The sequence below is a fragment of the Amblyomma maculatum genome, chromosome 4 (assembly GCF_055883805.1).
Source record: "Amblyomma maculatum isolate TAMU_Amacu chromosome 4, ASM5588380v1, whole genome shotgun sequence".
In the NCBI taxonomy this organism is placed as follows: Eukaryota; Metazoa; Arthropoda; class Arachnida; order Ixodida; family Ixodidae; genus Amblyomma; species Amblyomma maculatum.
The window spans coordinates 46927350-46943509 of record NC_139347.1 but is presented as its reverse complement, the minus strand read 5'-3'; the positions used below and the strand labels follow the sequence as shown (position 1 = coordinate 46943509).

The window sequence follows — 16160 nt, the reverse complement described above, 5'->3', positions numbered from 1 at the left end:
GCATGAGCTGTAGTCCTCCCCCCGGGGCTCAGTTACATGAAACCATGACTCAACTTAACTAAACTTCGTATATTTGGTGCCCTCTTATGATGTAGCAGATTATCATGAATGTCTCGGTTGCATTCTCATTTGCATCAATATTGAAATGCCAAAATGCCCATGTTATCACATTTAAGAGCATGTCAGAAACTCCAAATAGTCTTGTTTACCTGGAGCCATCTGCTATAGTGTTTCTCAAAGCAGCAGAGTGTGCTGTGCATGTAGGAATCAAATAAATTTTGGTCTTAGAATTGGACAAGTCTCATGTATAAAGTCAAGTGTTCAGCTATACTTGCCTACTGTATGGAGTGTGATCATTACATTAAGAGACAGGAAATGTGGACAGTTAGGTTTTTCCATTTGTGTATTCAAAACAGAAAAGTTACTAGATTGGTGTGTCTCCCAGGTAAGTGTGCAGTAATGACCTTACTGCAGTATGCCAAGTCGCCATTGTGCACTTCCTTTCTTCAGTGTCGTGCTAACCTGCTTGTGTTTGTAAACGAGAACCTCCAAAAACCGGCTGTAGCGAGCTTTGCTGCTTGTGTGATGCAGCAGTACACTGGTATTACAGGTCAACTGCCAATTGTGTCTTTCTTGGCAGCCCATCAGAACCGCCACAGCTGACGCGACCCAAAAGCAGCCAGATGTTGAGCAAGGTCGCCAGTGCAGACGACGCACCACCTCGCCGGATTCTGACCTCTACTGAGCTCATGGTCCTGACTGAGCCGTCTTCGCCAACCACCTCGGAAAGCACCACCGCTTCTGAGCCCCTCCTTCTTCCACGACCACCACTCACATCCGCGTCTTCCATAGAGCGACGCAAGAAACCTGGCAACATTCTGGTGGCCGCACTAAAGGGAAACTTCTCTGGCGCTGCCGCCGTCATGGATGAAGAAAACTCGACAGACTCAAATTCAACAGCAGAGGATGATAGCTTAAAGGAAAAGAAGAAGACAAAGGCATCCTCCATCTTCCAGCCACTCAAGAAGAAAAAGCCGAAAGCGTCATGACTGCTTGAGAAACAAGCTGACCCTATTCCTTGTGTTCCCATCTTGGCACACTCTCAGTGGGTAGCTTAGCTGCCGCGTGTAGTGTCAGCAATGGTCTGCCCGCATTTCCACGCATCTTTTTTTTTTCTCAACGTTGTCAGTATGTTGCTGAGCACAAAGTGTCCAGTGCAGTATCGTGTTATTTTCCTTTATTTCTGTCTGCACCTGTAATTCTGTGCAGGGCAGCGCGGCTTTGTTTGCGCCCAGGTTTGTTGTGGTTTCACTCGAAAGCAGGCCACGAAGAGCTCGAGAGAGAGAGAGAGAGAGATCCCTGCAATTGCAACTGTGCACCATTTAATGCAGTTCACAAGTACCTTGTTTCATTCTTTTTCATGCTTCAAGAGACATGTGCTCTGTGCTAGGCACAGTGGGGGTGAATGAAAGCTGTCGTACATTGGACCTCTTTTATTGTCAGCCATGGTTCTTTGTTTCTATGTGCTTGCGGACATCCCTGTGTGTGCCCCATGTTTTGATTCCTTCTCTCGTCTTCTTTTTTTTTATTACTTTTCATGGCTTCGAGAGACACTCCTTTGTTATATTATACATCCTGCATTTTTTTTAAAGCACGGACTATTATACTATATACATATACTTTTTTGCGACAGTCCCTTGGCAACAAAGATGCGAATGGCATGTGAAGAACTGTATTTTTCTAACTTATATTTTTTGATATGGCTTATGGAGCTGTATGGTTTGTGCTAGATGCCATTATCTGAAGGCGTTGGCATGCACATTTTAGAGTTTTGATTATTTTTCCTTGCACATGTTTGGTGCCTCGGTGCAGTCAGTCGGACAAAGTGTTTTCAGTTGTTAGGATTGGCTTTACTCGGTGGTCTTAGTTTTAGGTTTTTGTTTTATTGGGCACTTTTGCATTGAGATAAGTTAGCTAACTGGTTGCTCTTTCTTGAGCAGCCTTTTTTAAGCTCTGATTTGTAAGCATTTTTCTGATGGCATTTTCTTGCGAAACACCCTTTTATGTAGGAATTATTTTGCTGTTTTTTTTTTGTGTGTGTACTTATCTTGCTGACATTGCTTGAATTTTTGTTTAAAGTTGATATCAGGGCTTCTCTGCCACTCTTTAAGCCAAGTGCACCATATGTAGGCCACTTTTTTGAAGTCAAGCTTGTTAGGAATATCTGCTGGGGAAGGCAATTCACTGCCGACAAGAAAGTATTCGAGCTAGAATGCTGGCACGAAAATAAATGACACGTACAGTTAGGCTACAGCATGGATTCTGTGGTGTCTTCTGAATGCATGGATTTGTGATAGCTGTTGTTATCAGTTAGCCACCAATGGCTGTAATATTAGTCTGAACAGCTTAACAAGGTTAGTTTTGAGACAGTGTTGCTCTGGCATTAAGTTTAACTGCTTAAAGATTTAGCAGCGTTATTGCATGTTAACATTGCATCTGTACATGCTTTGGTTGTTACCAAAGTAGCCACTTATATAAAACTGGAATACTAGACTTAGGAGGCCTCAAGCTTTGCCATACCTTGCATCATTCTTGTACTAACAGCATGACTGAATATAAATATTAGCATCACTATCAGTGCTTACTAAATGGAATGAGAGACCAGTGTATGTGAGTTGCCCAATATCTAAAAGAATTGTCTTGTCCTCTATGAAGATAAGCAGCATGTTCTTTGTTGTATCCACATGTTGGTACACTTCCACTGTTTAGATTTTTTGTTGTTTTTTTTAGTGGGGAGAGTTTTATTTTTGTGATTTTGAATGTTTCGGTCTGCCATGATTCGTATTGTTTGTGTGTAACCTGTGCTGTGAGTGAGTTGGCTGTGTCGCTTCCACCCTGTCCCTTGCTTCAAGCCATTTGAATGAACGATGTTCTTTAGACTTGGAGAATGAGCACTCGATGTGGTGCCGAACGCACTGCTTCACAATCTGTGATATCGGCTGAGGGATCTCTTGCTGGGAGCTTTGTGTCATACGCAATACAGGATGGATGTTGCCGTTATTGTAATCCCGAACCGTAAGCGCGCTCGTTGCTGCTTGGGGAAGGGCAATTTGTAGTAGTACTGTCCTACATCTCATTTCGAGCAAACTGAGGGCTTCTGGGTAGCATTTTTCTTCCTTTGCTTTCGTTGGCCAGATGTGCATCTATGTGTCCTGCAGTTTTTAAGTGCTTTACGCATCAAGAAAAGAATACCTGACCATAAGCACACTTTTTTTTGCTGACTTTTGGCATTTATTTGACCTTAGCACTTAAGGGCACAGCAGTTAGAAGAGAGCTGCAAGTGTTTGAAACTTCACTGCACGACGCGGCAAAGTAAGTGCTGCGCAACCATGTCTTGCAGCGGAGCATGGACAAGATCTGCTCATCTGCATTTCTGTTTGAATCTTGTTTTTGGGGTTGATTTGTAACATTCTTAAATTAACACCCTTGTAAAGCGTGTCTTAACATGCAGTCCTTTGCAGCAGTCTTCTTTATCGCAATAGCTTTCCTCAGTAGGTGAAGCGAAGGCTGCAAATATTTTGCTACTGCCTACCACTGCTTTTGCTTCTTGTTTGGACAGTGCACTGGCATAACATTAATTTGCATTGGGTGCCTTTACTACAGCTACTCTAAGGCTGGACATTGGGCCATTTCAGAAGCAATTATTAGGTGGTTCTGAAGTCTGCAGGTCCCAAAGCACAGCCTACTGCTCATACTTGGCAACAGGTCCTGATCAAAGCAAATACCCGATCAATCTTCACTTCTTCAATATGCCAGGTGCTTCTGCATAAGTATTGTGTTGTACAAAAATGTATTGATTAACCTGAACATGTCCGATATGCCAATCATGGTCCTGCTGAATAACGTTGCTCCTTTACAGGTGAAGCAAAGAATTTAGTCTTCAATTTTATGTGTGAACTCTGTCTAGCATAGAGCTTGTTCGGAATGGCTGTTGTAGCCACGTCTTCAGAGCAATTACAGGGTGAGAGTAAAGGAGCCAAGTAAACTTTTAGCTTCGTTTACATGGTGTACTGTTTTGTCACTGAATACAAAATGACTGATGGGGTAAATGATGTGCTGCTGCGAAATAAAGTCACTCCTTTGTCTTTTCAAGGCTGCATTATTTATGCAATTCCGTTTTTGAATGCCTCTCGCTGGAACTTAAGATTTATCATTGCACATGATTACGAAACAATAAGAAAAAAAAGCTTAAATAAGTGCTGAAGATGTCGAGTGCTGCAAGATGTTAGCCACTCACAACCATATCTCCCGAGTTTCGCTGCAAAATAATAAAGGTACCCATGGCTGCGAAGAATATTGCCACAGAAAGGAGGTCTACACCACGGTGGTCTACACTTCAGGAAAAAGGCAGGCAAGGCTTTTGTCAACAAGCAGCGTTCCGCCGAGAGCACGAACCCACTTCGTCTTTTTCTTTCAGGCGCCACCTGAGAACACCAGGTGGCAATATGAAAACTTTTCAAGTTGCTGGCGCTTTCTCAGTTCACTCGAACACTTTCCTGCAGACACTTAGCACCACTTTTTAACATACGTGTTTGCATTATTGATGTATTTTTTAAATTGTATTTCAGTATTCAATTGCATTTTTTTTATATTTTTTAGTACTATAAGACTCGCGTTGAATTGACTACATTAAAAACATTTACACTGATTCTTCCATTTTACTCGCCATGATTAATTCTTTGTTATGCTTGCGTGCAATTATTTTCACGTGGTTCTCGGGCTCTGGGTGTCTGTGCAGACACGCTGGTAAAGGAATACGGCCTAAACCGGGCAGTGCTCTAGTCGAAAACATTTTGACAGAATTTCCTGTAACATAGGAAAAGGGGCTGACGGCGCATGGGCTAGCCTCCATTAGAGACTTTCAGTTTACCGCTGCGTGACCTCCGCGATGAAGCGCGGCGGCCACGACCGCTTACCGCGGCCGTCTACCGCTACTGCGCGCCGTCAGCATAGCACGCTCTGATTCGTCCCTGCGTGCGGAATCCGCTGATTGATTGAGTGATTGATTAAGACTATTTTCCACCGATTTAGGAGGCCCCCTACTCCCCGCTCCTGGCACGCAGGCCTGAGGAACGGGGGCTGGAACTTCCGCGACTAAGGACTGGCGAATATACATTGGTTATTCGCGGCCTCGGCCGTCAGGCGGACGGCTCTTTGCTGGTCAGCGGGGACGTCGCTTCGCAACAGGCTCCCCCAGGCTTCTCTACTTTTAATGTTGTCCCTAGCGCCCAGAGACTTGGGGCGTTCCCAAAGTATATGGTCGAGGGACGTGGCGCCATCTGTCGCTCTCGGGGTGATCTGCGCATGCGTGCTGACGCTCGCGCAGTAGCGGTAAGGCCGGCGCTACTGGCGCGTTCCTTCGTTGCACGTAGTTGCACCAAGTTCTATACAACCTCCTTAGAATTTTCTGGTTTTCACTTTCACTATCAGTGCCAAGCTTGGCAGCAACCGCCTGGGCACGGAGGAAATTTTTTTTTCTTCCTCCATGCGCCTGGGAGCCGGGCCGGCTGCGAAACGTCAGGACATTTAAAATTAAGAGACTCCCCACAGTTTTTGTCTAGTCCACTATTACCCCCTCACGGGCAACTTTGAATTTTCCTCCGCATGTCTTTTCATGTTACGCGGTCCAACACCTGGAAACTTGCACCTTCTGTCGTGTCCTGCGTCTGTTTTCGCAGGTTCCACCTGTACATTACGACCCAATTAGCTCAGCACCTTACGCTCCTGATGATCTAACGCATTCTAGGCACAAGCAGAAGGTGGGTGAGAAGGCGAAATCATTTTAATTCGGCGAACACAGAAATTAATGGAAATACGACATAGGCGACACCTGTTGCTACCTTCAATAACTGTATACGTGCGCACGGCCGTGGTGCGCACTGCGCAGCCGCGGCCGTGCAACCGATTTGCAGCTGCAGCGCGGAGAGCGCGTGCTCGTAGTGGTTGACGCGGTTGACAGGGTTGACTGGGCTTATCGATACCTGCTGGTTCTGGTGCATGGGATGCATGTTGGGACATGTACTGCGACTTTGCTTGATTGAGTGACAAAATTATGCGAATTTATGTAACTTCTGCGATTCCTGTCACTGCGGTGGTCCATCTATGACGATCTGTGAGTGAACGGACGGACTTGTTTCCGTTGCCTTGCGTAGCGGCGGTCGTACGCGTGTGTGTGAAAGCAACGCTTTGTGAAAGTGACCACAGCCGCTCGCCGAGTGGCTGGGGGATTAACTGAGAGTATTAACAATAAGCGCTGTGTACGGAGTCAGGGTGTGTCGCACACTCAGTTATGTAGTACCTCACTCTTGCGAGTGGCGCCTTTTTGTGAATCATGGTTATTTAAGGCTGTCCTTGACCCCTTTTCACCAGAGCGCTTTGGTAAGTGCAATGTCCATTGTGTAGCTATCAAACAAAGGCTGGTTCACCTGGGTTCATCGTGGAGTCGTGAACCGTTCTGGCCGCGTTAACCCGGGTAAATAGTCGTGATCGTGTTTGTGTATGTGTGTCATGTGTGTGCATTTGACCGTCGTTGACGTGAGCTGAACTAGAACATGTTAATGTCCCACCTAGTCATACTGCGTCGACCAGCAGGCGCCAATCTACGTCTGTTTCGAATTATATTTACATGCCTAAAATTGTTGCTGAGAAGTAAACTCTGGCTTGAAGTTGGAAAACCCGCACATGTTCGCATAGCATTTCTACTGCCCGGTATTCTCGCTGCAGATAACGCTATCGGACACTATATTATCTGATTAAAATTGTACAGAAAAACAAAACAAAAACCCAAGCGAATGCTTATATATTAGCGACATAGGAACAACAAGCGTGAGTAACATATCGCAAGGTATGGCTGTACTGCAGAATGCGACCATTCGCTTCTATTTTACGGTGTGGTGCGCTGTGATTGCTGTTATATACTCCATTAATATCTTGCACAATGAAAAATATTGTTTGTAGGTAGTCAGCAATGTTTGCATTTGGCTCATGTTGTCAATGTCAGAGCTGCCTTCCATAAGGTTTTGGGCTATTAACTACCGTTTTTTACGAGCTTGATTAGTCGCCATATTTTTGTTTTATCAAAATTTATGGTGACAAGGTTTTATATGTAAAAAGATTTCAGTGATATACATCGCTGGCTGAGTTGATGAGAAAGTAACACTGCTCTGATAACAGACATTAGCAAGACCCTGAAACTATAGATAAGAGAAGAGCACCTTATCAGCTTTTAGTCACAGTTCATGCTATTATTTGTTATTTCACTATTCCAGGTGACTCATATTTCTTCATACATGAGCCATTAACACTAGGTATACTGCTTATGATAGCCTCTTCATAATTCTGTCTAAAAGTTGTGCTTTCCGGTGACCTGCTATGTTTCTTTTCATTTTCTTCTTTAGCATTTTTTCTTGCTAATTCATTGTCTACATTTTTAATTTGTGATTCGCCAAGTTTATCATTGTAAGTACAGCCTTTGTCAAACGTGTAGAGTCCAGGGGCTCTGGATCTGAGCCATGTGGCGCTGATTTAGCATTAATGGAGGTGCTTCTTATTGGAGAGCATAGGACAAAAATATCTTTTTATCATCAAGAGATTTGGAACACTGGAAGTGCATTGAAGTGGCTCAGAAGCAGACCCCCTGAGCTCTAAACTTTTGACAAAAACTGTACATGTACCAGCTGGCTGTTCAGAATGGCAAATGTTTGTTATAATAATATGTATTAAGAAAGGTAGTGCATGTTTTTGGCTTGGTATACTAAGGTATTGTTGGAGCAGGAAAGTATGTAAAGCTCTTGCTGTAAGGCATTTTGCTCTTTCTGTGATAACAATGCTAGGCTTAATTTTTGAAATGGTTGGTTGGATTGGTTTTGTGCAGTGGTTTTTTTGTTCTCAGAGCAATTCTGCATAGGTTTGGACACAATATTTTTACTGCAGCGTTCATTTTGTTTTGTCCATAAAGCCTTGATTCTTGCGGTTTGTAAGGTGGCGTCAGACAATTTTTTATGGGCTTTTTCATCATTGCAAGAAATCAATCGCTGTGTATGGTGAAGAGGTTAGACACATACTTGCCATAACTATGTGCACTGGCGAAATCATAGAGTTAATACAACTAACACTAGAGCGAAAGCGATGGCGGCACGCCCGTGTAAACCCTCTCCACTCCTTTGCAACCATATTCGCAGCCATGATGGTACTTCTCGCATACTACAGCTGCGTACAGCCAGCACCCTCTAGTGCTAGGTACAGCAGACGAAACAATATGAAACTATTTCAAGCTTTATATCACTTAAACTGTAAAAAAAAATAAAATGTAAAAACATTTTTATGAACTTTGTTGCTTTATAAATCTACTTTTTAGAGTTATTTATGTGAGTAAAGCAAAAATATTAGGAGTAACATCATGGCGCTACACGAGTGTAGCACTACCTCCTCGCTATATCCTGGCCTCACTTTACCCCCCTGGTTGAAATATGTCTATATCCAGTGCCTGCGTAATAGTAAAGTGTCATTAGCCCATCTGAGAATGTAACAGATAGATTTAATTAAAGCAAAGTAGTTATTCATCCCTCATTTGAGGGTCATTGCAGGGAGGGAATATAAACACACAAAATCGAACAGATCACTTCAAATGTGTAATACAGAAGAGCATAAATAAAAAGTAACGCAATTCACAACATTGCACAGCTGTCTATGTAAACAGAAATAATCGACAGTGCATTATGCACAAATTCACAGGACTCTCATATCTGAATAGAGGCAGTGAATGCATTTACAGATGCTGTTACACTAGAAGACTCAGTCAAATGAGTTGGTAGTTTATTCCACAACTCAGTAGCGTCTGGGAAAAATGTGCAGTGAAAGACATCAGCTCAGGTCAAGTATGGTCGAATTGCTTCGTGATGATTAAGACGGGAGCTGTCTACCTGGAGGTTTCAGATATATTTCTCTATTAATATTAATTTCACCATGAATGATTTGGTCCAGTATCTTTAATCTCTGCTTTTTGCATATTGGTTCTAATATATCTAGACCGCATGAGTTTTGCTTTTCAGCTGCAGAATCTGTTCTATCTTTTGAACAAATAAATCTTTCTGCATGTCTTTGAACCTTTTTTATTTTAGCTAAGAGAATCTTTTAGTAACGAGCCCATACTACGGACATATATTCTAGGGAAGGCCGTATGAGACATTTAATGCTTATAAGTTCACGTCTTTCGTTGCTCTTAACTTTGCTGTTAAAAGACAGTTTTCTATGTGCCTCCGTGCACATATTTTCAACATGAGTGCACCAACTTAGATTGCGCAACTGATTTCTCTTAACATGACATCACGGGCGTTGCTTTGGCAAACTGCATTCAGTTGAAGTGGTGTTGACCTTGGGAGGTTATAATAATTCGAATGCATGTGGCCTTTCGCCATGCTCCATGTACACCAAGATGGTAGTAAAAGTGATTTGGATGCTTACTGACAACACGATAGTTATCAACTTGATGTGGCTATGAGGTGGCAGAGTGCAATGCACTAACTTAATAAAATTAGTTTTTTTGCAATGACAACGGTTGTTCTTTCAGATCTTTGTCGCTGTTAACATTCTTCATGCATGTTATGTCAACAGCAGATGAAACGTTAACAAGGGAACTCCAACACACGCACGCATGCACGCGCGCACACACACACACAGACGTTAGCTTATGGAAAAGAAACAAGTGAGGTTTATGTTTCAATAGCCCTTTCTTGCATTTAACTTGTTGGTGACAGTATGTGCATGTATTACAGTACGAGCTAATTGCTCCTGCATCTAAATCTTAATCAAAAGAGTATAACCATAATTTCGGATCTTCAAGCTGTAGCAGGAATGCATTGTGCAAGATTAACATTTAACATCAGACTAGGAAGAATGCGCATTAAAAAAAATGCCTCTTCTCCTATGTTGCTTCTCTGAACGGCTAGTTTAAAAATCTGAGGGTTAACATTAGACAGGGCTATTGGTATTGCATGTACAATCATCTAGCTTACTGAATTATGTTGGTTTTGATAATCATAAAGTGCATTTTGTTAATCGTGTTGCATGTTAAGAATGAAAAAGTCAGTTGGGGGTTTCTTGTACATACTCATTACTGTGATAGTGTTAATGGATTTCACATGCCTGTGTTATTGCAGCACATATGGATAAGTGCATAAGTTCGCAGCTCTTTTTCCGTGCACCTACATGAAGAGAAAGTTTGTTACTCATCTTTTTTCTTACAGCAGACCTAGTGTCGGAAGGCATCATGCATGAATTGGACACGGCAGAGAAGATATGCCTCAAAAAGCATCGAGAGGCCATAGTTGCTGATGTGGAGGCCAAGTTCGTGCTTCCCCACTTTGAAGATGCAGGCATCTTTTCAAAGGAAGAGGCTGAAGATGTCCGGAAGCAGGTAATAACTGCATGTGTGCAGGAGCTCTGGCATAAGAACCGTTGTGCTGTGTGTGGTGCAGCCTATTAAGTACTATAGTTGTACTATTCAAGAACTTTGTGGGTGAAGTTCTTTCAAGCTGCATTACTTATACGTCAGTTCCTACTGCTTTCATTTAGCTGGTGTGACACCAGAGCTAAGCAGATGTGATGCTGATGCGAAGATGCAAACGATTCCTACTTGGCCTCTTCTGGCAATAAAATTGTTTCAAAGCATACTAGAAAAACTGCTCCGATGGCTGACTTAATGTCAAAGTTTATTCAGTGAAATCAGAAATATTTTGTTTCCTAATGAATGCTGCTCGCTTCTGTAAGGTTCTTTAAATGGCATTCAGGGTCGAGTGTTCGTATTTTCAGTTACAGAAAATTCCCACAGAAGTGAATAAAATATATTTCCACTTACCTTTACAGTTTTCTACTTTGTGGCTTAAAAGCATTGAAACAAAGGTGTGCATTTATTTTCGTCAAATTTTGTACATTCTGCAGTGTGTTAAAACGTTAGGAAAGAGTGAGGTCTAATTGCCTAGTTTGTCTGCTGATATAGAGCGTTCATTTCCTAGACACACCAGTTTGTACTTGTATAATATGAGCCAATAGTGTTTCATGAACCGTGTCACAGGCTGTCATCTGCAAGCTGCATGCAACCTTTTTTAACCAGACTTTTCTGTAGACTTTGCAGTTCAACTAATGTATTGATGCATGCCTCATGTTCCAGTAACCTATGGGGGTTATTTTAACCACTGTAATAGGCAATACAGGAGGACCTTGCAATCATAGCCCTAACTACTTGGTAATCATGTGGAAGGAATCAGATACCACACTTTTCGATTATTGAAGTCAAGTGATGGAGATAGTATTCTGCAAGTTTGAACAACTGAGAGCATAAAGCTCAGAGCACAAAGCCTCCAGGACTTGATGGTTGACAGTTTTTCTAGTTTGTTTGCTTGGGTTATTTGAATCAGTTCGAAATTTAGCATATAGTATTCACGTTATCATTGTGCAGTGCTTTTGTTAGTGGTAGCAAAAATATCCGCTACGTCTTTTTTTGCATGATGGGATCGCAGAAACTTGTTTTGCCCTTTGTATTTTTTTCTGTTACGCACGCATTGTTTTGAGCTGATAAGTTTAATATATATATTTGTTGTTGTACATGAGTTCAGCTTTACCTGGTGGCACCTCAACTGCTTTGTTGATCATATGTAATAAAGTCACGAAAAGCCTTTAACAGGTACCAGTTATGCCTTTTTTTTTTAGTAAATATTTTCATTTTATTTTTGCTTGGGTGTCTGTGTTGCTCCTTCTTTTATTAGCACAAATTCAATTTATTATATACCGGCTGCAGTGGCTGATTAGTTGCACTGTTCAGGAGCTGAGCTCAAAGTCACATAATCACGTCCTGTTCACAGCAGCCACATTTCATTGTTGGCTAAAGGCAATACATGCCTGTGTGTTGTGCAATATCCAAATAATTTGCGGGGAGGGGGGGCTGAAATTAATCTGGCACCCTCCATTACGGTGTCCGTCATAGCCCACCCGCTCCGTCAGGTTGTTAAATCAGACGCACCACATTGTCATCTTGTTATATTTGTGATAATCCTGCATTCTTAAAAGTTTTAAACCTGTGCTCATGAACTAGCTCCATTCCCTACAAGGGCTGAGCTATGAAAGCGCTCGCCGATTCGTTGGAGCAGCTGTAAGGCTCAGCTTTAACAAAAAGCTCACTTAGCAGCTGTCCTCGCTGTGTGCGTTCATGTTCGTTAGCTGTAGAAACCTTGAATCTCACATTAGTTGAATAAACTGCTTTATCTAATTATTATCTGAAAACACTAAAAAGATTATACAACTCGATAAAACCATTGCTGCCACTCCAGTAAGTATGCTTGGAAATATATTGGTGTTGATTAGGAAGGAGAGACAGTTATGTGGTCGATGGTTTTGCAAAAATCTCGTCTGCTGACCTCACGCTACCTTGTTGTGACTTATTCAAAAGAATGAGCGATTATTCTAAAGGACGTATGTATTAGAGGCTGACTTACTGCAGGCTTGTCAGCTGCAGGCAGGCAGCTGATGACCAAATGCATAGCACAAAAGAGAGTCGCTGAATCGAGTGCATTTTGTTATTGATGTCCTATCGGCAGCAAAAATGAACAATTTACAATTTTTTTGCGGTAACGCTAGCTAGTCGCTTGAAATATACAAATGTAAAAGGGGTGCACATGCTTCATTCTCTAGTAACGATAAGAAAATGGGTAGCGACATAGAGCTACAGTAAAGGTTTTTCCCTGGACTCTTGTTCGCAAACTTTTGCTGCAGCCAGTGCATGTCACGGTTAAAGGGACACTGAAAGGGGAATCTGCTGAAGTTGATAAGTATTGAATTGCATATTATCCTCCTGCAAAATTTTCTATCTAGCATATGTGGCATCAGAAATAAATTTGTGATTAAATACAGTCTCCACTTTCTCCCTCAACTCATATGCCATGCCGAGTGAGAAAAACATAAATGATCTGCTGGGCTGGATGAGCAGCTCACCTTCTTTGCTGCTGTTGTCACGTGCTAGACAGTGTCTATGCAGGAACTGGGACAGAGTCATTGGGAAGCACGAAAGTGGGAAATTTTAAAAATGCCTTATAAGCTATCAGCTCACTTTTGAGGTCTCATAGGGGGCATGAATTCTCAATGGTCTGTTTTATACATAGTGCATTTGACAGGCTCTTTCTTAACCACGTTTTAAGGACCCTTTAATGGGTGGTTCAGTGGTGCTATGCACGGCGGCTAAGCATCTTAATCATTTATGCTGCTTGAGTAATCGATAAGCTTTTTCAGGGATCAGCTCTCATTAGAATATAGGGCCTGGTGATTGATTTAAACCAGGTGTCTCAAACTTTTATTGCTATGGGGGCCACATTGGGGAAAGCACGTGTAACTGCTGAAGGGTGAACTGAAAAAGTATGCTTTCCTCAGGCTGCTAGCTGAAGTTCCAGGCTGATGTTTGTCTGGTTCATCATCTGCGCGGAAATCGGAGCTAGTGAAGTCATCTTGGAACTCTTCACTACTGCCGTCACCTAAAAAATAAACCTAAGAAGCAGCGGAGTTGCACGAATAGCGCGTCCTCTGGCTGGAGGCCGACATTTTTGTTGACATTTGAGATCACTTCATATCCAGTAACTAGTTCTTCTACATCGCCACGTGATAAAAAAAGCAGTGAACCCATGTAAACCGAAACTACAGTTGTACTATTCGTCTAGATAGGGCTACATGTTCTAACACATGAAAATGGTTGTGTTCAGCAGCGCGTCAAGAACCATTGTACATAAATGAATGACAGCTTATGGGGGGGGGGGGCAGTGGCAAAGTGCGCATACGGAAACGAGCATTCGCAAGGGGAACTGCAGGTGAGTCACTAAATATGTTGCATCATGGCCTAAAAAAAAGGCTGAGCTTAAGTGTCCCCCAATTATTTTTTTCTGGCTTATTTTGCTCCATTGTTTAAAATTTACTATGCCGTCCATAACTTATCCTTATCACAAACTTGCCATGCTTCCCGTCTGTTCATGCTACCACCTTCACATGCAGTTGCTCTCTATGGAGATATAGTCGTGCAAGCTTTAGGGCTTGTGCTATTCAATCATCATCAATAAAGCAGTTTGCAGGTATGCCTCTCATCGAACGGATAATTTGTCAGTTTTTTAACTGTTATTTTGTCAGTTGTTTTTTTTTTGCAGTCATTATCATTTTTTGTGTGTGTGTGTGTGTTGTACTCGTTGCTGTGTGCCTGTTTATGCTTTCTTAGTATTTTGCTCTAATAAATAGTGTGCTTCTGTGTTGTGTACAGTTCTTGTGTGCTGCCTTGCTATAGTATGTGAGGGGCTATTGTGTATGCAAATAAACATGCCTCGCATATCTGCAGTTTAATCATGAGCAAACATAGCGTGGCGCATTTCTGAGCCGTGTGTTTTATATGCACTGCAGGACTCTGTGGAGAACAAGGTCCGGCGTCTTCTTGACATTCTGGCCAATAAAGGCGAGGTTGGCTACGATGTGTTCATCAGGGCCCTGAACCATGATGGTGCCTACATGTGGATTGCACGAAAGCTTCAGGATGAACACTGTAATATCAAGCAGGAGAATGTTTATGTGCACAAGGTAAGATTCCTTTCCTTTGTGACATGTTCCTAGTTAGTAGACCTGGAGTTTGCCACTTTTGGTGGGGTAGAATTCAGGTTTAAACAGTGTGGCCTAAATCCTTTTTCAGCCATACTGAATTTATATATGAATGATATTTATTTGTGTGCAGAACCTGGTGTGACAATGAGACTTTTTGCAGATGACTGCGTGATTTATACAGCTGTGAACAGCTCTGGTGATCAAGTGAAACTTCAGTCATCTTTGCAAAACATTTTTGGCTGGTGTGCAGCATGGGATAGGCAAATTAACATTTCAAAAACGACATGTATAAACAAAAAAAAATATTCCTCTGTCCTTCAACTACACATTATCTGGTTCCTCAGTACCACAAAGACTAAGCAAAATACCTTGGGATCACACTGACCCAAGCCTGAAATGGAACACGCACGTCAACAGAATATGTAGCAGGACATTTAAACAGCTTGGGTTTCTTTGCCACAGACTAGCAATGGCTTCACCGCACATAAAATTAAATGTCTAAAAGTCATTAGTCCGACTTATCCTTAAGTATGCGAGCATAATCTGTGATCTGCATCAAGATTGCCTGATTGAAAAGTTAGAAAAAATTAAGTCTAAAGCACTGCAGTTCACATATTTGAGGTACTCTCGTCAGGAAAGCATAAAAGCCATGTGCATCAGTACACAGATTCCAACCTTGTTTTGCCGTTGAAGGCAGCTGCAATGAAATTCTTTTTCAATCTTTATCATTAGAGATTAAATTTATTTAAGGAGGATTTTTGATAAACTTCATGAACTTAAAATTAGTAGTTGGGTTGTGGGTTAGGAAAAAGTTGGTGAGGTAGCAATGTGTGGCATCCTACCTGAAAGCAGCCCATCTTCACTCCACCCGAGATAACCATAATAAATGCATTAGACCATTCTAGGCGCATCGTGACACATTTAAATACTCTTTTTTTTTTTCCTAAGGTAGTAGAAATGTGGAATGCATCACCAAATGAAATTGTTAACACTGCAAACCCTGATGTCCTTTTCCAAAAAGTAGAACTTTTTATTTTGCCAATGAAAGGATGTTATTTGACTGTCGGTTATTTTCATTTCCGTAATGTTCTTTTTTCTTGTTTTTTTTTTTTTTTTTTTTTTTTTTTTTTTTTTTTTTGCGCTGTTGATATGTGCAAGTGATTTCATTCACTCCTGTGTGAGCCATAAGAAGGCCTACAATAGGTAAATAAAATAAATAAACTTCTGTTTACAAAAGCACTACTTCATGAAGTCCAATGGGCTGTTCATTTCCTGCATTGTCAAATTGGCAGACGCTGGCAACTTGGGCTTCGCCAGGAAGATGGGAGAGAGAGAGAGAGAGATCAGAATCCAGCCTTATAGCGCCTTTAGATTTCGAATTAGACACGCCGCCCCTGCAAGCATGTAGCTGAAAACGTATGAAGATATCTTATGCACGCTGGGAGCTGAATAATGGGGCCGTGTCCTCGTATGATGGTACC

The 16160-nt window shown here is 42.0% G+C and overlaps 2 protein-coding genes across 15 annotated transcripts in view; both read left to right on the top strand.

Moving 5' to 3' along the window:
- Stim (stromal interaction molecule) overlaps window positions 1-4152 on the top strand; it is a 35053-nt gene extending 30901 nt beyond the window's left edge. For 8 of the 10 annotated variants that reach the window (XM_084601328.1, XM_084601324.1, XM_084601327.1 and 5 more), the window contains one exon: window positions 641-4152. In XM_084601328.1, the coding sequence (XP_084457454.1) occupies window positions 641-1049 (409 nt within the window). In that variant the 3' untranslated portion in view covers window positions 1050-4152. The remainder of the gene's footprint in view (window positions 1-640) is intronic. The other 2 variants (XM_084601330.1, XM_084601329.1) reach the window with 1 other exon arrangement.
- A 1799-nt stretch (window positions 4153-5951) lies between these two features.
- LOC146190928 (apoptotic protease-activating factor 1-like) overlaps window positions 5952-16160 on the top strand; it is an 86011-nt gene continuing 75802 nt past the window's right edge. For 2 of the 5 annotated variants that reach the window (XM_084601319.1, XM_084601315.1), the window contains exons 1-3: window positions 5952-6172; window positions 10305-10474; window positions 14485-14658. In XM_084601319.1, the coding sequence (XP_084457445.1) occupies window positions 6163-6172; window positions 10305-10474; window positions 14485-14658 (354 nt within the window). In that variant the 5' untranslated portion in view covers window positions 5952-6162. The other 3 variants (XM_084601316.1, XM_084601317.1, XM_084601318.1) reach the window with 3 other exon arrangements.